Source organism: Falco rusticolus, chromosome 3, assembly GCF_015220075.1.
Source record: "Falco rusticolus isolate bFalRus1 chromosome 3, bFalRus1.pri, whole genome shotgun sequence".
Lineage (NCBI taxonomy): Eukaryota > Metazoa > Chordata > Aves > Falconiformes > Falconidae > Falco > Falco rusticolus.
Genome location: NC_051189.1, coordinates 115,800,188 through 115,825,192, shown reverse-complemented (window position 1 = coordinate 115,825,192; position 25,005 = coordinate 115,800,188). Strand labels below are relative to the sequence as shown.

The following is a 25,005-nucleotide window of genomic DNA, read 5'->3' as shown; positions in this document are numbered from 1 at the left end:
AATACAGCTCAAAAGCACTTTGACATGGCGTGATGCAACATGCAGAAAGTATGAAATGTTGCTGGAACCCCAGGGAACAGGTATTTAAGAGCTTCCATGCAGAACTGTTGCTTTTTAAGGCTGCCTTCCCCCAGGTGATTGAGTCTCCTGCAGCAGCAGCAGCTCTTTTCTGACTTCTCAGCGGTAAGAGGATCCCGTGTCCCTCCTGCATTTAGAGCAAGACTTTTGCTGCCAGTAGGAGGGAAACCCAAACGCATTGAGTTTGGGGACAGCAGGGAGGAGGCACGCAGATATATATAATTTCACCCACTTGGCAGATCTGGGTATATGAAGTTCTCTGATGCCCCTTGAAGTGAGCAGATTGCATTCCCCCTCCCTATAGGGTTACTGCCAACCACAGCCCCATCCCCTGACCCACAGGGCAGCAATCGCCCTACACCAACTGCCCTGAGTCCCATTAGGGGGGTTTATAATTACACCAAAGCCTTCTCTGAGCCCAGCGTGGGCTTTCTGCCCCTCCTTGCCAATAAAATCACTTAAAAGGACGAAAAATAATCCAGGGGATTCATTTCTCTGGCTGCACCACCGTAACCGCTTCTGTTTCAATCGCTGGGAGAAAGTCAGGACAAAGAGCCCAGTCTTGCTGGCAGCAAGGCAGCCAAGCCCCGCTGCAAAAAATACATTTTTGTGTTGGGGACACCCCAAAACACAGCAGCCAGGCCAGCCCCCCACCCTCCCCCGGAGCATCATGGCACAATGCATGGAAACCCACAGCCGCCTGCATGGAAAAAGCCAACCCAGGCTGTTGCAAACTTATTTATTTATGAAGTGTGAGGTAATGAAGAAAGTGCTAAATCCGACCACAGTGTTAACTCTAACTGTTCTCAGCAGGTCAGTGGGGAACCCAAGGGTGCCATCCTGTGGGGCCACCCCTGCCAGCACCCCAGGAGGGGACAGGGGGCTCTGTCACCCACACACCCCACTGCAGGCTGGGCAGCAGGAAGCCTTGAAGGCAGCACAACCCCCCCCCCCATGCACCCAATCTGCCCCCTCCAGCCATGCTCCCTGCAAAGCCCAAAGCTTTGCTGGGGAATTTTAAGCAGCTGCTGGTGAGGGGGGCACTCACAAGAGTGGGAAAGGGGGTCACAAGGGTGGGAAAGGGGAAAAAAAAAATCCCCCATTATTGCATATGGGTGGTTTGGAGAGCTGCAAGGGGGGAACTGGCCTCCGCAAGGACTCAGCTCAAGGGTCCGGCAGCCCCTTCCTGATCTCCCTAAAGTGCAGCAGGACTGAACCCTCCCCTGCAGCAGGACCCCCCCCTCCAAAAGAAAGTTTTTATATATATATAAAAAAGCAAACTCTTTACCAATACTTCTCAAAAAGTGGTACAAAAATACAGTATAAAAACACAGTATAAGACTCGCAGTTACAGCAGCAGGTTCTAGAACATAAAATTCAAAGACAAGCTACTGCGTGAAGTGGTAAGAAAGTGAGGTACGGTCCAGCCGAGCAAGGGGATCGCCCACGGAGTGTTGTTAACCCTGGGGAGAGGCATCCTGCTGTCACCATCTCCGTGGGGATCCATCCAGAGATGAGCCCCATGCTGGGCTCTCGGTGTCTGCCTCCACGAGCCAAAGCAGACCACGGTCGCTTGGGATTTTTAGGGCGAGATGAACGCCCAGGGCAGCTCTGAGTGATGCTGGTGGTGGCAAACAGCAGAAAGGGCTGCAGGGGCTGCCGGGGAGGGGGAATAGAGCCTGTAAATTGAAGCAGTCACTTGAGAAAGCTTCATGGAGGGACACACACAAGGGAAATCTTGCAACACCCAGTGCCAAGAAGCCAACCCCACGCAGGCAATGCCGTAAAGGGGGGACCCCCCTCTGTGGCCCCCATTCCTGCAGCCAGGAACTGCACCGCAGCCACCCCACAGCCACCCCACAGCACCCCATGTGCTCCAGCCCCCTGGGGCCAACAGTTCAACAACAACCGGAAAAAAAAATTTAAAAAATGTGCAAATTGAGAGGGAGCCAGGGGGGTCGTGGGGACCAGGGTGGGGGCACATGGGGTGCTAGTGCCCCTTGAGGTGAGCAATCCGTTTGAGTAGCTGGGTCTGCCGCAGCCGAAGCTGCCGCTTCTCAGCCGCCATCCTCCTCTCGGTACTGATGAGTGACTGCAGGTACTCGGAGGATTTGCTCAGAATCACCACTTTGGGTGTCTTGGGGCAGCTGGCGAGCCCGGGCACCTGGTCCCGCAGGGCCAGGAAGCGCGAGCGCAGGTCGTTGCGCCGCTTGCGCTCCAGATAGTTGTGGTTTTTCCTCTTGGCCACGTCCTCACTGTCAGAGCCAGGGCTGCTGCCAGCTTTTGGCAAGCTGGGCTCAGGCAGCGTGATGGCAGGGGCTGGCTCCACGGTGCTCAGTGGCTCATCCTTGTCCTGCTGGGGTGGCTCTGGTGGGGGACACGCATCTGGTGGCGAGCGAGCAGCATAGTTGTGCTGCTGCTGGTGGACGGAGATGTGGAAGCGTTTCATACAGGGGTCCAACGGGTCGGCGCGCAGCGTGATGGTGACCGGCTTCCTCAGGCTGAGCGATTGTCTCTTCTCCACTGTCACCACATCGATCTCTTCACCTTCTGCACAATGGACATGGCAAAAAAAAAAAAAAAAAAAATCCCATCAGTTGGGAGCCCCCCAGGTCACCCCTCTTCACCCTGCAGGGGCTCCCTACAGCCCCTGAACAATGTCCCCACTGCCATCCCACAAAAATCTGCTCATGCACCCCAAAGCCACTACGCAACCTCCAGAAGGGATGACACTATTTAAGTGCTCTTCCAACACCATCACACTGGAAGGAGCTTTCCCTCTACATTCACGTGCCCAGTTCCCCAAAATTGGATGGGGCTTCACTTCTGCCTCGCTTTGGTACCACGAGCAACATGTGTCCAACAAAGGATCATCAAGCAAGGAACACCAAAGCCCACCTGCCCGCAGGGACAGGAGGAGCAGGATGGTGGGGACCTGGGGCAGCTGAACTCCAGAGCTCATCCTGGTCGGGCGCTTTCTTGGTCCATTGAAATTGTAAATGAGGGACATGGGGGCAGAGCTGCCTATTGTTCCCCTTGGCTGCAGCTTCCCACTTCGGTGACTTGTTACTTTTCACAAGTGATAAACCCCATTCAGGCCAGGCTTCCTGGGGCCAGAGGGGACAATCCACCCCACCCCACCCCCCCCACGGTGCTGGGAGGGAGGGAGAGGTGAAGGGGTCCCTCCAACAGGCTCAGTGAACCTCAAAGGCATCCCAAGCCCAGCTGCCAGCGTGGGGGAGGTTATCAGAGCTGGGAACAGCAAAACCTAAATAACGCATAACTGAACCCAAACCACCCCGCCCGTTGGCATTGCAGGTGCCCCATGCCAGCAGCGGGAAGCTGGTCCCTGGGGACAGAGTGGTGACCGGGCCCCACACACCTGCGCTCCCTTTAGGGATGCGCTGACACCTTTTTCTTAGGTTTTTGGGGAAAACACAGCTGCTCACTACAGGTCCCCCAAGATGCTCAACCCCCCCCAGCAGCACCACCGGCCCACACCCCTCCTGTGCCAGGGCCACTGGTGGCCGCAGGGGCTGGGCTCCAGGGCACCGTCCTGCTTGTGGCCCCCGACACCGCCCCGCCCCCCCCCGCCTCTGGGGGGGCTCTGCCCCATAAGCCCAAGCCACCCTGCTACTGGAGCTACTGGGGGGGCGCTCACTCCCCCACCCAGGCCGCGCTCATCAGTGTCACAACGCACCCGGTCTCAGCCACGTGTATATACACACGCGCGCGCGCACCCCCCCCCCCCCCCCCCCCGCGCCGCTCATTAATAAAAGTCGGCACGCGGGGCCCCGCCCTCCCCAGCCGCCCATTGGCTGCCTGGCGGGGCCAGCCGGCTACCGCACCACTCCATTGGCCCCCGCCCCCGTCCATCAGCGCGGCTCCTCTCATTGTTTGCAATCTGTTGCTTTTTGTTCGGCTCCCACGTGGCGCGGCCGGATCCGGACCGGGACCCCCAGGCACCGGGACCCCCGCCGCCCCCCCCCCCCAATTTGGGTTAAGCCTCTTAACGCTCGTGACCCGCTTACCGTCCCCCGGGCTCCTAATGGCATTAAATCCCCGTCCCGCGCCGTGACTCACCGGCGCAGGTCGCTGCCACCGGCAGATTTATTAACGGGGTCACGGCATCGCGTCAGCGCCTCCCACGGCAGCCGAGACCCCCCCGCTTCCGTGGGAGCGGGGGAAACAGCGCACGACCCTCGCGGGGGCCGCGAGTGGCTTTGGGGACACCCAGATGGTTTATTTTTTATTTAATTAGGGGCTGAAAATAGGTGGCCGCGGCCCGAGATGCGGGGGGTGGCACCTCCTTGGCTGGTGGGTTTCGGGGGTAGCAACTTCGCAGCCGGACCCTCCGTGTAAATACGACACCCCCCCCTTCCCACGCGAGACAAGCAGGCGCGCCCCGAGGGTGGGCTGAGACGTGCCCCAGCTGATGGGGGCTGCTGCTGCCCGGGCCACCGGGCTACCGCCGCTGCTCGCCAGCCTCCCGGCCCCGGGAGACTGTTTGCCTTGTGTCCCGAGGGAATCCCGTCGCGGGTGGGCCCTGTGAACGTGGGGGGGAGCAGCCGAGGTTCGGGGCCGGCAGCCGAGCGCGCTGCAACTCACAAACCCCAAACTTCCCACGTCGAGCTGCAAACTCGCCCCTCGCCCACCTGCCCGCGACGCTCCCGTGGGGCCGGGCCGAGCGAGAGGGACCCCCAGAGCCCCACGCAGCGGCCGGGGGGCTGCCCCACGCACCCTCCCGCGAGCCGCAGGGGCTTCCCGAGCAGAAGCCCCTCGGGCAGGGGAGCAGGGGACCCCCCGCTTTGTTCATGGGGTCGGGACCGGGGCTCGCTTGGAGCCGCAACAAAGGGCGGGAGGCGCCCGACACGCACATGTGCGGACACGCGTGTCCCCCACGCGTGGGCTGGGGCGCGAGGGGCCGGGGGCTGCCCGCAGCGCGGCCGAGCGCCTCGATCCCTTACCAGAATCGCTTTGGCCCTCGGATCCCGAGGATGCGGGGATCTTGCTCTCGGCCAGCGGGCAAAGGAAGACGGCGGCGGGATCCACGCACTCGCTCACCGAGCTGCTGAACCCCAGATCCTGCGCGAAGGAGGGTTTGTGGGGGGTGGCCCTCTGCGTGCCCGTGGAAAGTTTCTCTGTCATCGCCTTCTCCAGCCTCTCCCGGGCTGAAAACCCGCTCCACATGCAATCCTTGAGGATGAAAGCGCTCAGATTCCCGAAGATCTCCCCCGTCCCTATGAGATACTCCGGCTCTTCCCCGGCCAGGCAGTAGCGGGAGAGCCAGCCGGAGCGCTCCTCCGCCCCGGGGGTCCCCAGGGGGGACAGAGGGGGCGTGGGGACCAACTCGAACTTCTTCCAGATGTCCTCACTGGGGGCCGTGGAGCGGTGGAAATCCTCCTGGGCGTCGTGGTCGTAGAAGTAGTGCTGGTACGAGTCAAACTCCATCTCTGCATTGGGGAGGGGGGGGCCGGCGGAGCCTAGAGGGGGGCCAGAAAGAAAAGAGGGCATCCCCCGCCCGATCTGCAGTTCCGCTCAGGAAAGGGGCACCCCCAGCCCCATGGATGAAGAGGGGCAGCCCCCCACCCCCGGTGCACCCACCTGGCGGGGCGCTGCGGGGCGCGGCGGCACCAGCCACCGAGCCGGGACGGCGGGTGCATTGTTCCCCCCCCGCTCTTATAGCCTGTCTGCGGCGCGCGGCCCCGCCCGCCCGCCAATCGCCGTGCTCTGATTTGCATAGAGGGCGGGAACCTGCACTAATCCCCGCCCTCGAGGGGACACGGTGTGAGGCATACCGCGGCACCCCCAGCCCCAGGGTTGCCCGGTCCTGCTAACGGGGCTGCTAACGGGGCTGTTAGCCAGTGGCCACCCCGCGCGTCGCGCTGGGGGACCCTCGCTGCGCCCCGCCAGCCCCCGATGCCGTCCTTAGCCCATCAGAAAGGTCAGGGCTTGTGGTTCCCCTCTCTGCCAGCGCCAAGGAGCAGGGGCTCCTGCAGGGAGATTTTTGGCCACTAGCCACCAGCCTGGGGACGTCTGGCTGAGAGCGATGGCAAAGCAACCTGGAAAAGCGGGGACAAATCACAGGGAGGCATTGCGGGCTGCCAGACGCCACCCCTGAGTGCCCTTTCCCCCCCACCCCCCACCTGGCTGTCCCCCCACTGCCCGCTGGGCTCCTGGGCTCACTCCGGGGCATTGCCACCTCCCTCCGCTGCAGCCACCCGTTGCTGCTGCGTGGCCGTTCCCTGCGGGCACAGGCAGTTTCAGCCCCAGGGAAGCAGTGGGGTCACTTAGCGTTTGTGCCCTGCGCAGGGTGCCACCTCGGGTGCCACCCAGAGGCACCACCACACCCCTCCCAAAGCCCTCACAGGCCCAGCTGGGAGCTTTGCCCCTCTGGAAGCCACCAAGTCCAGCAAAGAGGTGGCTAAAATCAGGAGGGGCCATGGGAATGCCAGAAAAGCAGCGCTGGGGGACATGGCACTTCACTCTGCACGCCAGGGACACGGGCTGCAGATGGAGGAAGCACGGGGGCTGCAGTGCTGCCCCTCCCCAGGGGCTGGGAGCTGCCGGGGAAGCCAGGAGCAATGGGCCGGAGGGAAGCCAGGGATGGCCTGGGATGCAGCAGAGCTGTTCGCGCACACACAGCTCCCACCACCAGCCCCATCACTGCTGCTCAAACTCAGCTGTGCCCGTGTGGCACCCAGCACATCCAGCCTTGGGGTGCGGAGAGACATGCTGTGTCCTCAGGGACCTGGGCAAGCCCAGCAGGATGCTGCATCTCCCCATGCCAAGGTCCTTCTAGGAAGGGCAAGAAATGCTGTGAAAACACGGTGAGGCTTTCACTTTATACACTAAAGACTGTGGCGTCATTACGCACACACGTGCTGTTACAAAGTTCACCTGGGACCAGCAGATTCCCCGCAGCAGCGTGCGCTAACCCACCCCAGCCCCCTCCTCTCGCCCCTCAGTGCAGTTCGGGCCACAGGATCTGCCCTGGCTGGAGGCGCTGGGAGCTGGGGGTGCTGGGCACTGGGTCCCCCAGCTGCAGCACCAGCCCTGCAGGGAGCCAACTGCCCCAGTCCAGCAAGCAGCATAGACCAGTACAGCCCAGTGCAGCCCAGCCCTGGACTATTGTGTATGGGGTTTCATGGACCAATACAGCCCCGTACGGCTCAGCAAAGCATAGCCCAGCACAGCCCAGTGCAGCCCAGCTCTGCACAGTCCTGTGTGGTGCTTCACGGACCAGCACAGCCCAATACAGCCCAGTACAGCCCAGCACAGCCCAGTACAGCCCAGTACAGCTCAGCAAAGCATGGCCCAGCACAGCCCAGTGCAGCCCAGCTCTGCACAGTCCTGTGAGGTGCTTCATGGACCAGCACAGCCCAGTACAGCTCAGCAAAGCACAGCCCAGTGCAGCCCAGCTCTGCACAGTCCTGTGTGGTGCTTCATGGACAAGCACAGCCCAATACAGCCCAGTACAGCCCAGCACAGCCCAGTACAGCCCAGTACAGCTCAGCAAAGCATGGCTCAGTACAGCCCAGTGCAGCCCAGCTCTGCACAGCCCTGTGTGGTGCTTCATGGACCAGCACAGCCCAATACAGCCCAGTACAGCCCAGCACAGCCCAGTACAGCCCAGTACAGCTCAGCAAAGCATTGCCCAGTACAGCCCAGTGCAGCCCAGCTCCGCACGGTCCTGTGAGGTGCTTCATGGACCAGCACAGCCCAGTGCAGCCCAGCTCTGCACAGTCCTGTGTGGTGCTTCATGGGCCAGTACAGCCCAGTGAAGCCCAGCACGGACCAGCCCAGCCCAGCACGAACCAGTACATCCCAGCGCTGCCCGGCGCGGTCCAGCACAGCCCTCCCGGTCTCCCCCCGGACCCCCCCGGCCCCGGGCTCCGGCCGCAGCCACCGGCGGGCGCAGGGCGCCACCTGCTGGGGCTCGGGCAACGCCGGGGCCCGTGACGGTGCCCCGGTCCGTGGGGCGGGGGAGCGGGGGGGCACCCTCCGCAGCGGGCACCCCGTCCCCGCTTAGCAGGGCCCGGAGGCGAGCTCGCAGCGGGGACGGCGCTGCTCACCGCTCCGTGCCTCATTTTCCCCTTTGCCCCGGCGGCAGACGGCACGGGGGAGGCGGAGGGGCAGGGCTGGGAGCGGATGCTGGGCTGGTGGCTGTCCCCAGCATCCCCGAGCATGTCCCCAGGGCTGTTCCGTCACTGCTTTCCTTGCTGGCACTGGGGTGCAGCTGAGCTTGCAAAGCTTCGCCAGCTTCGTGAATCTGAGTCAGCGCAGCAGGAGGGTGCTGGGCCCGGGGCTGTGCTTTCCCAGCCACGAGGGTGCTGTGGGGTCCCCACCACGGCTGCAGCACCCTACATGCCCTCCTGACCCATCCAGAGCAGTCGTGAGCACCCCAATCCCGCCTGGCAGCCCATGGGGCTGGGACAGGAGCCCAGCACCCAGGCATCCCCCAGCAGCCCGGGCTGATGTCCCCTTTGTGCTCCGGTGTTGGCCTCAGTCCCCAGCCAGGTTGGGAGCCCTGGGCATGTCCCCGCAGTGTCCCCAGTCAGGCTGCTCCCAGCCCTTCACCCTTCCTGGGAAGCATGGGTGAAGCCTCTCTTTCTTTTTCGGAAACAAATTGCCCTGTTGGCATTAAGGGCAGAGGCTGCGGGGACTCATCCTGCCCCAGCACTTGCAGGGACAGGGGGTCACGGCTGGGGACACAGCTGGCACTGCTCCAGACCGCCTGCTCCAGCACCAACACAACCCCGGGCGCGGGAACAAAGGCTCCTACAACCCATAGCTCTCGGCCATGTCTCCTGCCCCCTCCTTGAGGGCCTCGGGGACCTCTCCGGCTTTTCCCAGGATGAGGCAGGAGTTTGTCCCGGCTTCAATGGGCTCCAGATGCTTTGAAGGTGCAGAGAGCTCCTGGAGAGGGCTGGAGGGGCCGCGCAGCCCTTTCATCCTGGCCCTTTCATCCCGTTTCTCTCCAGGCACTGGGCAAACAGGACCCAAGAGCCTCTCGCTGCCAGCACCCACGCCGGCTGCGCAAACAAGGCTGGGTGGGTGAGTTAGTGCCCCAGGGGCTGTGGCACTGCCGGTGACAGGGCTGGGGGGGCCACCCATGGGCCAGCCCAGCACCTCTCTGTGCCCCCCAGTTGCAGGGTACTGGCACGGCTCCCCAGGCAGCACCAAGCACGTGCCCCCGGTGCTGGCACAGCTCCACGGGAGCTGCCGTGGCCCAGCTGGTGGCTGGCACAGCTCTGGCACATGACGCAAGGCAGTTCCCCGGGTTGTCGTGTCCCCGTGTCCCCGTCGTCGTCGTCCCCCCCCCCCGTGCCCTTTGGATCCCCACTGACAGCAGGGACGGACTTTGAAGCTCCAGCCCCCAAGTGCTTCCCCACGGTAGACAGCCACCCTGCGCCTGGCAGGTGTCCCGGTGGCACCCTGAGCTGGGGGCTGCCACTGGCTGTCCCCATCCCACTGCAGCAGCAGCCTCTGAGCCACCCTGCTATCCCCATGGGGGTCCCGAGGCTCTGTGCCAACACCCCCCAGCCCCACCTGGTCCCCCTCAGCCTCATGACGTGCTCCCCAGGGTCCCACCCAGGACTGGTGTGGGCAGCACAGGGCAGCTGCCACGTGCTGCCATGCAATGTGTCCCCTTTGTCCCCGTGAAGCAGCGGCCATGGGGGCTGGCCGGGCCCTTGCAAAACGCCGGCCCGAGTCCCTGTGGGGTAACGGGAGCCCCGTGAAATACTGCCCAGCTGTATGGGGCAGGGGTCAGCACTCACAGCCCCAGGTTTACGCCAGCCCCGGCACCCTGGGGGTGCAGCCAGCCCCTATGAATTTAGCAGGCAGCGAAGTCCGGAGGAGGGGGTGGAAAACACACCGTCAGCTCCAGCCCTATACATCCTCACCCCCCCCGGGCCCATTTTGCCCCAGCACACCCTGCCTGATGCCGGGAGGTGCCCTGAGCCCCGGTGAAGCTCTGCGGTGTGCAGGCGGCGCTGGCCCCGATCTGGGCAGCAGCCCATGCCCCCCCCCAACAGCTCCAGGACCAGCTCGCTGCCATTTGCTCCCAGTCCCACCATCCCAGTCCTGGCCGGCCCAGCCTGGCAGGGCTGTCTGGTTTCGGGTGTGCTCACGCTTGCTCAGCTCCTGCTCCAGACTGCGCCAGATCCGTAACAGCGAGGAGACGTGGGTGGCAGGTGGGATGGCAAAGCCGTCATTCCCTGGAGCAGCCCCCATCCCTATCCCTGTCCCTGGGCCTGAACCATGTCCCCAAGGGCAGTGTTTGGGTCCCAGCCCCTGAAGAGTCACCCTCAGAGCCAAATGGTGTCCCCAACTCAGGCATGTGGAGGCCAGGATGTTGTAGCATCACTGTCAGAGGGATATTTGAGCTCTGGTCTTGCCTGCAAGGCCATCACATCGAACTCGGCGTCCTGGTGCGAAGGGTGACAGTGTGAGGGGCCCAGCCTCAACCACCTGTGGGTCCCTGGGGACCCCAAGCCTGGCAGGAGCCGCAACACTGACATCCCCGCCGGGATCAGCCCTCGGTGGTTCATTCATTGCTGTGGGGATCCCCCAGAGCATCTGCTTGGGAGGAAGGTCTAAAATCCCCCCCCGGAAATTGTGCAATACCAGATTTGGGGAAGAAAATCCTCCTAATCCAGGGAAATCCTGGTCTTTCCACTTCTCCTACTCGATATGTAGGCAGGGCTACACCTGTCTGCAGTCTTTCTGCACAATCTCCGGCACAAAGGGCTGCCCATTGTTCCCCTACAGCCGCCTTTCCCAGAGGCAGTTTCTCAGTGCTTTGCTCAAGGTCAGGAATGCCAAAAAGCATCTGGAGCTGAGAAGCCCCTAGGACAAAGGGAGCAGAGATATGGTGCTGGGGCCAAGCACTACTGGGAGCTGAGGACAAGACTACCCTGCCTCCAGGGAGCCTGGTCCCTCCAGAAGGGACAAGTGCCACCATGGGAGTCCCCTCAGCTCCTGCACAAGAGACCTTCTCTGTGGAAAGGGAAACAGAGGCACTGAGCAGGGACCCTGCGGATCCCTGGTTCTGTGTGATGGGGAAGCAGAGCGCTTTGGGGTACCAAATCTGTGCTTTGGGGTGGGCTCAGACAGGGACACAAACCCACATGGATGTCCTCAGTGGCTGCACTGATGCCGCATGGGGACACAGTCACCCCCAGCAAGTCCAGGCCATCTGCTCCACGCCGACCCCCAGCACGGGCAGGGAGCTGGCTGCAGCCACGCTGCACAGCCACACGCTTCTCTCGACCACCCAGCACAGGGGGTGGCACAGACCCCAACACTGAGACCCCTTAAAGCGCTGATGCTGCTCACTGCAGCGCAAGGTCGTGATGCTTGTCCCAAGCTCTGATGCTCAGGGAGGGCAGAGCCCGTCCGATTCGTTACACGTGTGCTGGCAGACTCAGGCACAAGCCCACCCCTGACACGAGGCTCCTTCCTCCTGAGGGGCTTGGGAAGGTTCTAGCTCACACCAGGCTGTCCCAGGGCTGCCCAGTGCCAGTCGCACCTGAGCCAGCATGGCACAGCCGGCGTGGCCAGGAGCCTGAGGCAGGTCTCTGCCAAACTGGCCGGGCGAGTGGCATTGCCCACACCTCGCTCCCCTCTTGCTTCAAGGTATTTTGTGTCACTGAACAAACTTGGAGAGCCTGAAGCCTGGCACAGACCCCCGTGCGCAGTGGGTGGCACCCCTCAGCACCCAGCGCGGCTGGGCGCAGGCTGCGTGCGTGGCAGAGCCGGGGGAACGCAGGAAACTGAGTCAATGGTGACACCAGCACGGAGCTCCCGAAACTGGGGAGTGCCCGGAGCTGCTGTGCCACCGCTCTGTGCCAGGGGCCATCTGCCTCGCTCGGCCTCAGGGTCTGCTGCACCCCAGGTCCCTGCGCGGTGCCAGCTGCCCATCCTCCCCGCCCAGCCTCCCTGCCTGTCCCTGTCCCCAGTAAATGCAGCTCCAAGCCCAGCTCTAAGTGGCAATGAGGTGCTGGCACTTGGTGCCACGCTGGCCCTGCTGGCTCATCTCGTGGCACATCTCAGGGCGCTCTTTGAACCCCAGTGGCCTGAGCCCGGTGGAGTGGGTGGCTGTCACTGTGGTGACATGGCACTGGCACAGGTGTACGTGTGCCTGCAGGGGGGCAAACAGCACTGGGTACAGCCAAGAGGTGCTGGGATTGATGTCCAGGTGGCCGTCCAGCATGGGGGACACTGTAGGTGACCCAGGGAGAGTTGCTGGGACCTGGGAGTCACCATCACCCCCTGAAGCTGGTGTGCAGCACACGGGGGCCGTGGGCGCTGGGACGGGGATGGGGGCAGGGTGTCCTGCTTCACCTCAGCCCCTTCAGCGGGCCCACGTGGAGGGGGATTAAGAGTGGGGCCATGCTGGGGCTGGCACTGAGGGTCTCCGGTCCCTGGCCCTCACTGGCTAATGCCCCTGGGAACCCATGGGAACATCTTCCAGCCCTGTCCCCTTGTAGGGCAGCACAGTGTTCGCTCAGCCTCTGCCCTCAGTGGGGGCACCCGGGGAGACAGGGGATGCAGAAAGGGAAGGGGTTGAAGGGGTAAAGGGCTGGGATGGAGGGAAGGGATGGAATGGGGGCATGATGGATGACAGGATGAGGGATGGGGAATGGGGGGGTGAGGGGATGAGGGATGGGGAAGTGGAGGGATGAGGGATGGTTGAGTGGAGTGATGAGGGATGGGGGAATGGGGGGGTGAGGGGATGAGGGATGGGGAAGTGGAGGGATGAGGGCTGGGGGAATGGGGGGATGAGGGCTGGGGGAATGGAGGGGTGAGGGCTGGGGGAATGGGGGGATGAGGGGTGGGGGGCGGGGATGAGGGCTGGGGGAATGGGGGGATGAGGGGTGGGGGGCGGGGATGAGGGCTGGGGGAATGGGGGGGTGAGACGGTGAGGGCTGGGGGCACAGAGACGCGGAGGACGGACGGGCAGGCGGGCGGCGCCGGGGCCGGGGGCTGGAGCAAGGGCCGGGCCGGGCCGGCGGAGGCGGCGGGGGGCGGGGCGCGGGCGGGCCCGGCCGGGGCGGGCGCTGCCGGTACAAGGCCCGCGCGGGCGGCGGCGCGGCCCATTCATCGCGCACGGCATGGCCGGGGGCGGCGGCGCGGAGCGGGCCCGGCCGGGGGGGCTCCTGCCGCCCGCCTGCCGCCAGCCTCGCCGCAGGGTGAGCTCCGGGCCGGGGATGGGGGGCGGGCCGGGGCCGGGGAGGGCTTCCCGGTGGCGCTAACGGCGACCCGCTTGCAGGAGAGCCGGGAGCGGCTGTCGGTGTGCAGCAAGCTGTGCTACGCCGTCGGGGGGGCCCCGTACCAGATCACGGGCTGCGCGCTCGGCTTCTTCCTCCAGATCTACCTCCTGGACGTGGCGCAGGTACGGCCGGGGCCGGGTGCCTGGGGGGGCCGGAGCCCCCGGGGCCCTTTGCCCGGCGGAGGGGCGCCCCGGTGTCCCGGCCCCCGCTGGAAGCGGTGCGCCCCGCTTTGGGGCGAGCGGCGGGGATCGGTCACGCAGGGGGTCGCGGTCCTGCGTGGGTGTCGGTCCGGGGGCTGTGGGTTCTCACCAGGCCGGCCCCCGCTCCACGTGTCTTGGGTTCCCCAGGGGACAAAACAGGCTGGTGGCGTCTGTCCCGCGGGATGCGGGATCCGTCCCGCGATCCCACGGCATTCCACGCTGGTGGGGAGCAGGGAGGGAATCCACGGGGAGAAGTGTCCCTGGGGCACCCTTGTGCTTTGGGGAGCTCTGCTCCGAGAGGTGGGAGTTTAGGGTGGAAAAAAGCTGGTGGGGGCAGAGCTGGGGGGGACTGTGCTCAAATCCCACTGACAAGGCGCCGAGGGATCCATCCCTGCTCCCAGCTGGCGGTGGGGTCGCGGTGCTGTTGGGAGGGTCCTGAGGAGCTCAGGAGGGGCAGCCAGGGGCATGGGGGCTTGTGTGTGCTGACACAAGATCTTCTTCCTGCAGCTGGACCCCTTCTATGCCTCCATCATCCTGTTTGTGGGGCGAGCCTGGGATGCCATCACAGACCCCATGGTGGGCTTCTTCATCAGCAAAACATCGTGGACTCGCTTTGGCCGCCTGATGCCCTGGTAAGAGCCGCCTGTAGCACCCTGCATCCTTGCCTGATGTGTCACAGTGCCTCCAGTCAGCTTTGGGTGTCCCTTGGCATGAGCTTTACAGGGCAGGACATACTCATGCCCTATCTCACCCAGGTGAGATGCCAAGTGTCCCAAAAAACCCAAGGCTTCAAGTTTGTGCCTGTTGCTTTGGTCCCAAGCCACCCCTGTGTGATGTGGACCTGGCTGGCCTCCGTGTCACTGTACCTGCAGCAGCTCCAGGCTCCCTGAGAGCTGTCCTGGTGCCACATCCCATGCTGGACTTTGTTCCTGTGGTGGTTGCTGAACCCTGGTTGGTGACAGGGCCACGTTGCCAGTGGAGCAGATGGCATTGCACCCATAGGGAGGAGGGACAGGGGTGTGAGCGGTCGATGTGTGGTGGTGTGGTGCCGGCTGACAGTCACGAGGAGGATGCTCTTTTAGCAGGAAAACAGCTGTCATGGAGATGGGTGTCCGCACGTGGGTGCTTTTGCTGTCCTTGGGAGCGGGGTGCTGAGCAAAGGGGTGCCAAAATTGGAGCAGGTGGGACGGGGTCTGCAAAGCCCTGAAGGTCTCGAGCCTGCACCCAGGGCAGATGTGGGACATCTGTAAACACCTGCCCCTGCATGGGACACGGCGCGTTCCAGAGCGCTAATGCTTAAGTGTGGACACAGAGGCATGTCCTGTGCTAAAATAATCCATGTCCTGGGTGCCTGTAGGATTGCTGAAATACAATGCAGCAAAGAGGGTGGGCACGGGGGGAGTGGAATTAGAGAGATGCAGTCCTTTCCCCCGCAGATTATACCCTCTGCTTCCGGACTTTCCTGGAATAGCTCTGGGCAGTGGCAGTCGGCTGTTGTTAAAGCCAGGCTCCGCACATGGCCTGAAATAGCTTCTCTGGAGCCGCACGTGTGGCAGGGTCTGGGGTCCAGAGATTAGAGCAGGGCTGCGCGGGATAGCCATGCGCGCTGGGGTGGTTGCTGCGGCTCTGCTCGCTGTAATCTCGAGGCAGGGGGTGGGGATGGAGTGGCTGCATTCCTCCAAACGGCTTCTGCTTCGTTAAAATTAGCCAGAGCTTTCGACTTGCACTGGGCCCCTCAGCAGTGCCGGGGCAGCCGGCCGCAAGGAGCTTGCTGCGGTTGTACACGGCTCGAGGGCAACCTGCTGAGTCCAACTGGGCTAAGTTTAAACCTCCTGCACTCGGGGTTTGTCAGCCACAGTGGGGCTGGCTGTGTGGGGCTGCAGAGCTTCTTGCTGCTGCCTCAGTTTCCCCCTGTACAAAGCCAGGAGCTGCAGGTGCTGCGTGGTGGTCTCGGAGGCTGCTGTCTGACCCGAGCCCTCAGCACCCATGAGGTGACCCTGTGCAACCCCCTCTGTGCCAGGGTTTATTGCTCACAGTTTCTGCCAGGCTCGGATCTGCGGGGCCGAGCCCCAGCCGGCTGCCAGCAGCTCTAGCTCAAAGCTCAGGGCTGCTCCAGGTCCTCAGAAGAAGGGAGAGAGGCCCTTCCCCAAGGGCCGTCACCTCTTTCTCTTTCAGTTCTTTCTTTTGAAACACTTTTGGGCACATTTTTGTCCCAGCAGTGAATCCACTGGCTGTCTCCTCCTCTCCCCCAGCCTCAGGGACCCCGCTCTGTCCCCAGCCCAGAGCAAGTCCCCATTTCCTTGGTCACCCCAGACTTCTCGGTGACGAAACTTTTCCTTGATGTGTCGGTAACTGAAGAGCCCTGGCTTTGACCTTCCTTCTCTGGGGCAGCAGCCGTTTGCAACTGATTAACTGCGGGGCTGGGAAGGGGGTGTGCGGGGCTGGGAAGGGGGTGTGCAAGCCGTGGCACAAAGAAACACACCATCCCGCTGTGGCCAATGAGCGGATGAGCGCGTCACGCCGGCAGCCTCCTCCGAGCGTCTTAATCATCTCTGCCTCGGTCAGGGGTAACTCTCAGTCACTTGGCTGCTGCTGCTGTTGGTCAGCCCTGGCCAGGGCTCAGCACCCTTGTCCTGGTGCTGGGATTGGCCCCCAGGGAATTGGCACACTCGGCGTGCATGCACTGGCACCCGCGGCGAGCGTGACGCGCTTCCCGCCGCGCGGCTGTGGTGATTCATTCAAAATTTCCCTTCTCCACGTATGCGTGCAACAAGAAATGCGCAGGAGAGGAGTGGCTGGAGCTGGCTCGCCCCTTCCCCCTCTGCTGGGGTGACGTGCGCTCGGAAAAATGTGTATGTGTTGTGTCCTGTGCAATGCCTCCGCCGACTCCATCCATGGAGATTTGGTTTCTCGCTCTCCCCCCCCCCCCCCCCCCCCCCCAACACCCAATTTTAAATTTAAACTTTGCGCCTGTACGTCAGCCCAGATGGAAAGATCTTGCTGTACCCTGGCAGTGGAGTGGCGGAGGGCCAGCCCTGACCAAGCGTGGCTCTGTCCCGTGTCCGGTTCTGCTGGCTTTACGCCAGGATGCAGCCTCCATCCAGTGGTTTGTGGAGCACAGGGTGCTTGCAAGATCAGTCTCCTAAGCAGATGTGGATGCAGCCTCAACACCTGGCTCACTTCCCTCCCAAATTCCTCCCATGCCCTCCTGAGTGACAAGGGGACCTGGGTGCTTGTGGTGGGCTGCTGGTGCAGGGTGGAGCTGTTCCCTGCCTGGATGCAGGAGGACAAGGGTTATAAGATGTGCTGGACGAAGCAGAGAGATGCCCTGGGTGGCTTCTTGCTGTGATCATGCTTGCTGGCTGGTCCTGCTGGAACAGCAATCCCCTCTGATCCTCTGTTGTGCTTTGCATCCAATGTCCCTGTGCCTGCAGCTCCAAGAAGCTGGGCAGGGGTGGAAGGATGAGCCAGCCTGCTGCTGGCTGGTGGTGTGCCTCATCCCTGCCAGCAGAATGGTCGTGACCCCGGGAGCAGGGCTCAGGGGGGCTGGCAGCAAAGCCAAGCTGGTGAGAGGCGTTTGGCTGCTGGGGAGCAGGGCTGTGCTGCCTGGCTGCTCCCCAGCCCTTGCTGGGATGAGGATGGTGATTACAACCCGACAGCAGTACCGCTTGGGGCAGAGGTCAGGACCTGGGCTGGAAGCCAAAGGCAGGAGCAGATCAATTGCTTCCATTGAAGCAGGGATGTCTATTTTTGCAAATAAAACTCTTCCCTGGAAGTCTGAGCCAGCCTTTCCGCTTCCCACACTGTGAGACCAGAGCTGCTGCCTTCAGCCTGGTCTGAATCACTCAATCTGTGGCCATCATCTCGTGTCCAAGTGTTGGAGCAGGGTGGGCCACCCCAGGGCAGCTCAGGAGCTCCCAAAATCAGGTGCCTGAACCCCACTGAACACGTGGCAGTGGGGAGAGCTGAGCTGTTGGGGTTATCCAGGCAGTACATGCCTGTGAGGCTAATCCTGTGTCCTCCCAAAGGATCATCTTCTCCACCCCGTTTGCTGTCATCTCCTACTTTCTCATCTGGTTTGTGCCGGACATCTCCAGAGGCCAAGTGATGTGGTATCTTGTCTTCTACTGCATCTTCCAGACCCTCGTGACGGTGAGTTGGGCTCTGCATGCACCAGGGCTGGCGGGGGAGGGATGGAGAGTATGAATCCCTGCCTTCACCTTGCTGAGCTACAGAGGGGCAGGTTTCCTGCTGCCCCAGGTCCCACAGGCTGTTGCACCATCCCTGAGCTAATACTCCTTGTGCTGTTGCAGTGCTTTCATGTGCCCTACTCAGCGCTGACCATGTTCATCAGCAGGGAGCAGAGCGAGCGGGACTCAGCCACTGCCTACCGTAAGAATATTTCCTTCCCTTCCTTGCTATGGCTGGGGGGCAGCCATGCTTGGCTCCTCCACTGCAGCTCTTGCTGGGGCACGATCCTCCTCCAGATGCCCTGCTGGAAGGGCTCATTTGATCGCACCCCGCCCCAAGGTGTGGTGTGTGATGAACATTGTTCAGGGCTTGAATTGCTGGTTCAGCTCTTTCCATTCCTCTTCCCTAGCTCCTCCAGCAGACATCCTTGTCTAGGGCTGATGGGGAGGTGGTCCCTGTTATGGGCCAAGTGCCTGGAGCAGATGGTGGGGGATCTGAGCTCCTGAGTCTTTCTTCCCGCTCTGTCATACAGTAGCGGGAGCAGCATGACCAAGTGTTGGCCTCTTTCCCTGCCTCAGTTTCCCCAGCAGACACTCCCCTTCTCCTTATCACTTGGTGGAGGGAGCTGTAAGTGAGCTGAGCTGGCTCATTTCTCCTGATGAAGGGCAACGAATTGCAGCTGGGGAGGCTCTGCTGTGAAGGGGTTTGCACCCATGCCCTGGGTACCCAAGGGCCGTGCTGAGTCCCACTGGCTTCTCCCTCCAGGTATGACTGTGGAAGTGCTGGGCACTGTGCTAGGCACTGCCATCCAGGGCCAGATCGTGGGCAAGGTGGATACTCCCTGCATCGAGAGCCCCCTCTTCATTGGCAAGACCAACTCCTCGGTGGCCATGGAGGAACTAAACATGACCCATGACACCGGGTCACTCACGGACACAGTAAGCTGGGGGAGACCTGCTGGTAGCCCCCTCTCCTTGACTTTGACTGGCCTGACTCCTGGGAAAAGCCCCCTTCCTCACCACTCCCTCCTCTCTTGCACAGAGAAATGCCTACATGATTGCTGCGGGGGTCATTGGGGGACTCTACATCCTCTGCGCCGTGATCCTGTCTGTGGGCGTGCGGGAGAAGAGAGGTGAGGCTTGAAACGTGCTGGGATACTCGCGGCTTGTGAAAATGCTGTGGCTCCTGCCAGGGGCTCCTCAGGAGCCTGGCTGAGCTCTCGGCACCTCATTGCTGGGTCAAGCCCCAGAGGAGGGGGGTAGGTAGAGGGGGTCTGGGTCTGGGGGCCTGGGGAAGGTGCTGCAGAAGGGCAGTGCTGTGGGCAGGGGACCGGAGCATCTCTGGGATACATTACAGTGCAGCTATGAGGACTTAGCTCTCTGCTCTGCACTGTCAGAGATAAATGTTATCTTGCAGTTTTGGCTGGCCAAGGTTGTTAGTGCCAACAAGGGCATCCTGAGGGGAGGTGATATCCAAAGTCCAGTAGCTTCTGGCCTTCCCTCCCTCTGCTTTGTGACCAGCTCTGCTTATCCTGGGCAAACCAGCCGGGCCATTCTCTCCTCTCTGTGGGGCTGAGGGACCCCTGCGTGAGGGCAGGGAGGTCTCTATGGGCATTGTTCCAACTCCCTTGAGGTGGGATACTGTAGGTGGGCAAGGACTCCCGTAGGGCACTCAGCAGCGAGCGTGAAGCACTGCACCCCTTGCCCCCGAGGGTGCTGTTACAGCGAGTCTAACGATGGGCTGATTTGCTCTGCTCCCCAGAGTCCTCTGAGCTCCAGTCGGACAAGCCTGTCTCCTTCTTCCAGGGACTGAAGCTGGTGATGAACCATGGTGCCTACATCAAGCTCATCGCCGGCTTCCTCTTCACCTCGCTGGCCTTCATGGTAAGCACAGCCGGGCTGGAAGGACTGGGGAGAGGGAACGGCAGCAGCGCAGCTTGGAGATGGCTGGGGGATGAACAGCGCAGGGCCCCAACAGGATCCCGGTGGGCTGGGAGCACGTGAGGCAGCAGCTCAATGAGCCGGAGTTGCCCTGGGCAGAGAGGAAGGATGTGGTCTCATGGCCTTGGACGGGTCCATGAATGGCCGCTTTCTTCCCCTGCTTGTGCTCTGGGCGCAGCCTTGCGAGGAGGAGCGCATCCCTCCGGGGTGGCTGGGGTGCCCGTCCTCCCCTAACTCCTGCCCATCTCCTCCACAGCTGCTAGAAGGTAACTTTGCCCTCTTCTGCACCTACACTCTGGGCTTCCGCAACGAGTTCCAGAACATCCTCCTGGCCATCATGGTGCGTATGGCCCTGTCCTGGAGTCTCTCAGGGCTGGGACTGTGGTGGGATGTGGGATCCCACGGGTCCTGCCCAGGAGCTGGCATGGGATGGGTGCTCTGGATGAGGGGAGGGAGGCTGTGATGAGCTGCCATGGGGACAGTGACTGAAGGTCCCCTGGGAGGAGGGGAAGGAGAAGGAGCTGCCAAATGTCCTGTGAAGGCTGGGCGGGTCAGTGGGAACAGCGAGGTCTTTGTTCTTTGAAGGTCTTTGAAGGCAGCCAGAGACGGGGGAGACCAGGAGCCATGGGGACTTTTTGTCCAAATACTGCCACTTATCTCCCTTCCCTCCCCTCCCCACCTCGAGAAAGGGATCTCAGTGTTTACTGCCAGGACGATGGAGCAAAACAGCTCCTTGCAAGCCCTTTCTAGCTTGCCTCACCCCTGACAGCCCTTCCCACCCTCCCTGCCCCATGGAGTGGGGAGGTGCAAGGTACCAGGGTCCTCACAGAGCCTGGCTCTTGGCCACGCTGTGCGCAGGCAGCAATGGCAAGGTTAGGTCCCTTCCCAGCACCAAGGATGGATTTGGGTCCTCCCGCTGTATGGGGTGGTGGGCTGGCCCCTGCCGGCTGCCCCGAGGGCCGTGGTGCCGGGTGCCAAGGTGCTCCACGCTGGGGGAGGAGGTGGCCCCATGCAGCCGCTCCAATTGTGAGCTCTCCTTCCCAGGAGCAGAGGCAGGTGAGGGATGGGGCAAGAGCAGGAGCAGGCAGCGTGGCTGTGTGCCAGCCTCTGGAGCATGTGGCAATCAGAGGTGCTGGAAATGTGATGGGGGAGGCTCTGCCCAGCAGCTGCTGGTTGCTGGGAAGAGCTTTTCCCCCAGAACCCAGAAAAGAGCCTGGCCAGCAAGTGACACCGTGACCCCTTCTCTTCCCATAGCTCTCTGCCACCTTGACCATTCCCTTCTGGCAGTGGTTCCTTACCCGTTTTGGGAAGAAGAAAGCTGTCTACGTGGGCATCTCGGTGAGTGGGTCTCCTCGAGCGCAGAGGTGCATGTGAGGACGGTGTTTCCCACATGGGGTGAGCAGAGCTGTGTCCCCCCAGGAGGGCCCAGAGCTGGGCAGAGGTTGCTGCTAATGACAGTTTGGTGGCTGTCCCTCGTCCTGCTATTTGTGCTGTCACGGATGTGGCCAAGGCCAGCAGAAATGGCTGCTGCGGGGCTCTGGGAGGAAGGCTGCACCACTGCTTATGTGGCCATCCCTGCAGTCGGAGGGCTGGCGTGCATGGGAGGGAAGGGGAACAGCCAGGGGGTCAGGGTCAGGCACTGCTGACACCAACGTGGCTTCTGTCCCCTGTACAGTCTGCCATCCCCTTCCTCATCATGGTGGCTGTCCTGGACAGTAACCTTATTGTCACCTACGTTGTGGCTGTTGCAGCTGGGATCAGCGTCGCAGCCGCCTTCCTCCTACCCTGGTGAGTGCAAGGTTGTCCTGGTGCTCTTGGCACTGCACCCTGAGAGCTGGGCAAGGTGCTTCTGGGGCTAGAAATCCTTGGGAGGGCTTTCTGTGATGTTTTCAGCCCAAGATGGGGCTCTTGAAGGGAAATCCTCTCAGCAGAGAGAGGAGATGCTTTGTTGGCTCGGTCCTAGTGTTCACCATCATGTTCTCCACACAGGTCCATGCTCCCAGATGTCATAGACGACTTCAAGCTGCAGCACCCCGACTCCCACGGCCATGAAGCCATCTTCTTCTCCTTCTATGTCTTTTTCACCAAGTTTACCTCTGGGGTCTCCCTGGGCATCTCCACACTTAGCTTAGAGTGAGTTCTTACATGGGAGCTGAGGGGCAGAGAGAGAGGGAGGCAGGTCTTGCAGCTCTGCTTCCCAAGGGCTGGGAGGGTTCTGGGAGGAGAGTGGTTTAAATCCAGTTGTGGCTCTGTACTCCCTGCAGGGACAGGTTCACCTACAAACTCGCCTTCCTTTGCCTGAAGGTACCTTTCTATCCGTAGCTTTGCAGGGTACCAGACCCGGGGCTGCTCCCAGCCCAGTGAGGTGAACTTCACCTTGAAGATGCTAGTGTCAGCCGTGCCTGTGGGGCTGATCCTGCTGGGCTTGCTCCTGTTCAAGCTGTACCCCATCGACGAGGAGAAGCGGAGGAAAAACAAGAAAGCGCTACAGGACTTACAGTGAGTGTCAGCTTGTGCTATGGAGATTGCAACCATGGCATGCCAGCAGGGTGTGTGGGAGTAGGATCAGGCCCAGACGGGTTGGGACACACTGTGACTTGTCCAGGAATCCTCCAGGACCCGTGGGTGGTGGGGTGAGGGAAGGGCTGGCTTGTTTTGCCAATCCCAGCTTCCAAAGAGATGGCATGAAGTGTTTGAGATGAACGAGAACCCGCCCCAGTTGCTAAAGAAAACTTGTCTGGGGACTGCGCAAGGTGGTGATGTCCCACTCGAGCTCTTCAGAGCCTCCGAGGCAGAGGTCTGCTCAGAGGCGGGTCTTGCTCCATGCCTCCTCCCCCACCCCTTTGTCCCCAGGGAGGAGAGCAACAGCAGCTCGGAGTCGGACAACACAGAACTGGCCAGCATCGTGTGACTCGGGGCTGGGCCCGTCTGCTGATGCTGGGGTTCTCCGAAGGACTTGGCCCCTTCGGGGCTGGACCAGCCTTGTGCCGCTATAGGTGTATGCCATCGAGGGGTGCCCAGGAGAAGCCGTGCAGAGCATCCACCAACTCGAACACGAGATCTGTGCTGGTCTTGTGCCTTCCACGGGATCCACAGAGCGCTGGTAGTGTACATTACACAAATTGACCCTGTGGTACTTGTGTGCCTCATGAGAAGCAAGCACTATTCCCTGCCGGGTCCTGGAGAGCAGAAAAGCCTGGAGCGGGATCCTATTGCTCGTAACACTCATGCCCGCTGCCTGTCTGTGCCTGGCCTGCGTGGGGCTGATCACCTGTGGGACTGGGGTAATGGTTAGTGTACATTACACTGTCAATGTGACCGCGCCAAGGACGTGAGCTCACCTCTGCTGTCTGTACATATGACACTAATTTGGAAAACTGTTGGGTTTTTTTATAGAGCCTAATTAACTTAATGATGTAAATATGAAACTGTTTCCTATTTGTATATATCTGTACAAAAACAAAACTCAAGGACCTGTTTAATATTAATTTACATAAAAGTGGGGGAAGTCAACGGTGTGGGTACGGAGAATTTTTTTTGTTTGGCTGGATTGTTGTTTGGGGGTTTTTTGTGGATGTCAGCAAGCACAGGGTCCCTTTACATGCCATGGGGTGTAGGATTGACTGCCCCTGAGCCGAAGGCGCAGGAATGCCATAATCCAGGCAGGCGGTTGTGTCTGGCAGCCCCTTACCCCCATGTGGCTCCTTGCTCGGTGCCTGTGCCGCAGCGACCCAACAAAGGCTCTATTATTTTCTCCCTTTCAAGAGGGAACGGGGGTGGAGGGAAGAATGAAATCAAAGTGCTGGCAGCAGTGACTGTGAACCCAGGGCTGGAAACAGGAGAGGCAGCTGGGGAGCGGAGAGAAAGGGAATGCAGACTGTGGGTGACACTCAACACTTTCTGTCAGGGCAGAGTGCTCTGCAAGGGCTAATCTTTGTAGATATTTATACCTTGCTCTTGCATTCCCCTCTCTGCAGCAGAAATGGGGAGAGCCCTGCCCTCCCCGCTCAGCAGGAGCACTGCACTCCTATGGCAGCAAGTGTAATGCAGAGAGGAAAAGCCGGCTGGAGTAAGCACAGGGAGGATGCACCAGAGATGAAGCAGCTGCCCGTACAGTTGGGGCAGATGCCCGGTGTGAGGGGACTGTGCTAGCTCTGCTGCTGTCCCCACGGCCACTGCATGGGGGACAGGGCTGTCTCCTTTTGTTAAGCACATTTGTCACACCAAGAAGTTTGTGGGGTCAGTGCCTGAGCTGAGAGCAGGGGGCTTAGCGGGAAGGACAGCTCATCCTTTGTTCCACATTTGGGTACAAAGGACTGGAATGAGGATGGGGTTTTAAAAGTAGCCAGAGGGATTAGACCTTAGCTGAGAATGTTTTAACTGGGCCCCACTCTGCCACCATGTTGTGGGTCAGGGAAAGAAGCAAAAGGGATGATGCAAGGAGGCTGGGAGCTGGCTCTGTGCTGAGCAGTAGGCAAGAGGCAGCGTTAGCCATGGCCTGGGTTGCCCCCTGCTCCCCAAGGGTTGGAACCTGCAGCAAAGGAACAAGGGCAGGACAAGCCAAGGGGGCACAAAGCCAGCAGTCTCTGAAGCCCCTGTGGCAGGGCAGGTAGGGCCCCCTGTGAGAGGAGGAGGGCAGTGCTCCAGCCAAGCGCAGAGCTGGAGATTGTTGCAAACGTACTGACCCCTGCCCTGCTCCTGGCTGCGTCTGCGAGGAGTCATCCTAGCCATTGCTATGGCCTGGCCGCCTCCGAGGGGTGTGGGTAGTGTTGCTGTCTCCAAGGATTTGAAAGATTGCTGTTCATTTTTTTTTTAAAAGAGTTTCAACAGAAATCAGGGATATTTTATCCTTTGCCTCCCCTTTTTTGGCTCTATGGGGTTCATAAGGAGTCTCTGTTCAAGTTTTTTGCAGCCAGCTCAAGAGACTAAAATCATACTGAGCTTGAAACAGAGCCCGGACATTCCTAGCTGAGCACACCTCTTCTATTTGAGGCTTTTAAGAAAATGGATTGGGGGGTGGGTGGGGGTGTGTGTGTAGAAATGACCATGGGAGTTGATGGCACTGACCCCTGGGCAAAGCTCCGGCCTTGAAGATGTCTTGTTTCAGTCCTGATTACAGAGGGCTTTCGCTCTAAGCATGAAGAAAACCTCTCTAGCATGAGAAGTCTGCTCAGCCAGAAATGCATGGGGAGATGCTGCCCGCACCTACAGCTGGCCTCCAGCAGCAGCTGTGCTATGGCTTAACCCACACTAACCTTGATGATGTAGCAAATGCACCCAAGCATCCGGGAAGCACCTCCCTGCAGAGCTGGAGTT

At 61.2% G+C, this 25,005-nt stretch overlaps 2 protein-coding genes across 2 annotated transcripts; one reads left to right on the top strand and one right to left on the bottom strand.

Moving 5' to 3' along the window:
• Positions 1 to 801: 801 nt before the first annotated feature.
• On the bottom strand, positions 802 to 5,722 carry MYCL (MYCL proto-oncogene, bHLH transcription factor). Its single transcript, XM_037382027.1, has 2 exons — positions 5,046 to 5,722; positions 802 to 2,628 (listed from the first exon to the last, which is right to left on the bottom strand). The coding sequence occupies exons 1-2, from the start codon at positions 5,590 to 5,592 to the stop codon at positions 2,069 to 2,071; spliced, it is 1,107 nt and encodes a 368-aa protein (XP_037237924.1). The 5' UTR covers positions 5,593 to 5,722; the 3' UTR covers positions 802 to 2,068.
• A 7,445-nt stretch (positions 5,723 to 13,167) lies between these two features.
• Positions 13,168 to 23,207, top strand: MFSD2A (major facilitator superfamily domain containing 2A). The gene is made up of 14 exons (XM_037381327.1): positions 13,168 to 13,277; positions 13,358 to 13,480; positions 14,066 to 14,190; positions 17,587 to 17,710; positions 17,872 to 17,950; positions 18,515 to 18,687; positions 18,791 to 18,881; positions 19,511 to 19,632; positions 19,946 to 20,029; positions 20,944 to 21,027; positions 21,365 to 21,477; positions 21,679 to 21,822; positions 22,012 to 22,188; positions 22,543 to 23,207. The coding sequence occupies exons 1-14, from the start codon at positions 13,200 to 13,202 to the stop codon at positions 22,598 to 22,600; spliced, it is 1,575 nt and encodes a 524-aa protein (XP_037237224.1). The 5' UTR covers positions 13,168 to 13,199; the 3' UTR covers positions 22,601 to 23,207.
• Positions 23,208 to 25,005: the final 1,798 nt, after the last annotated feature.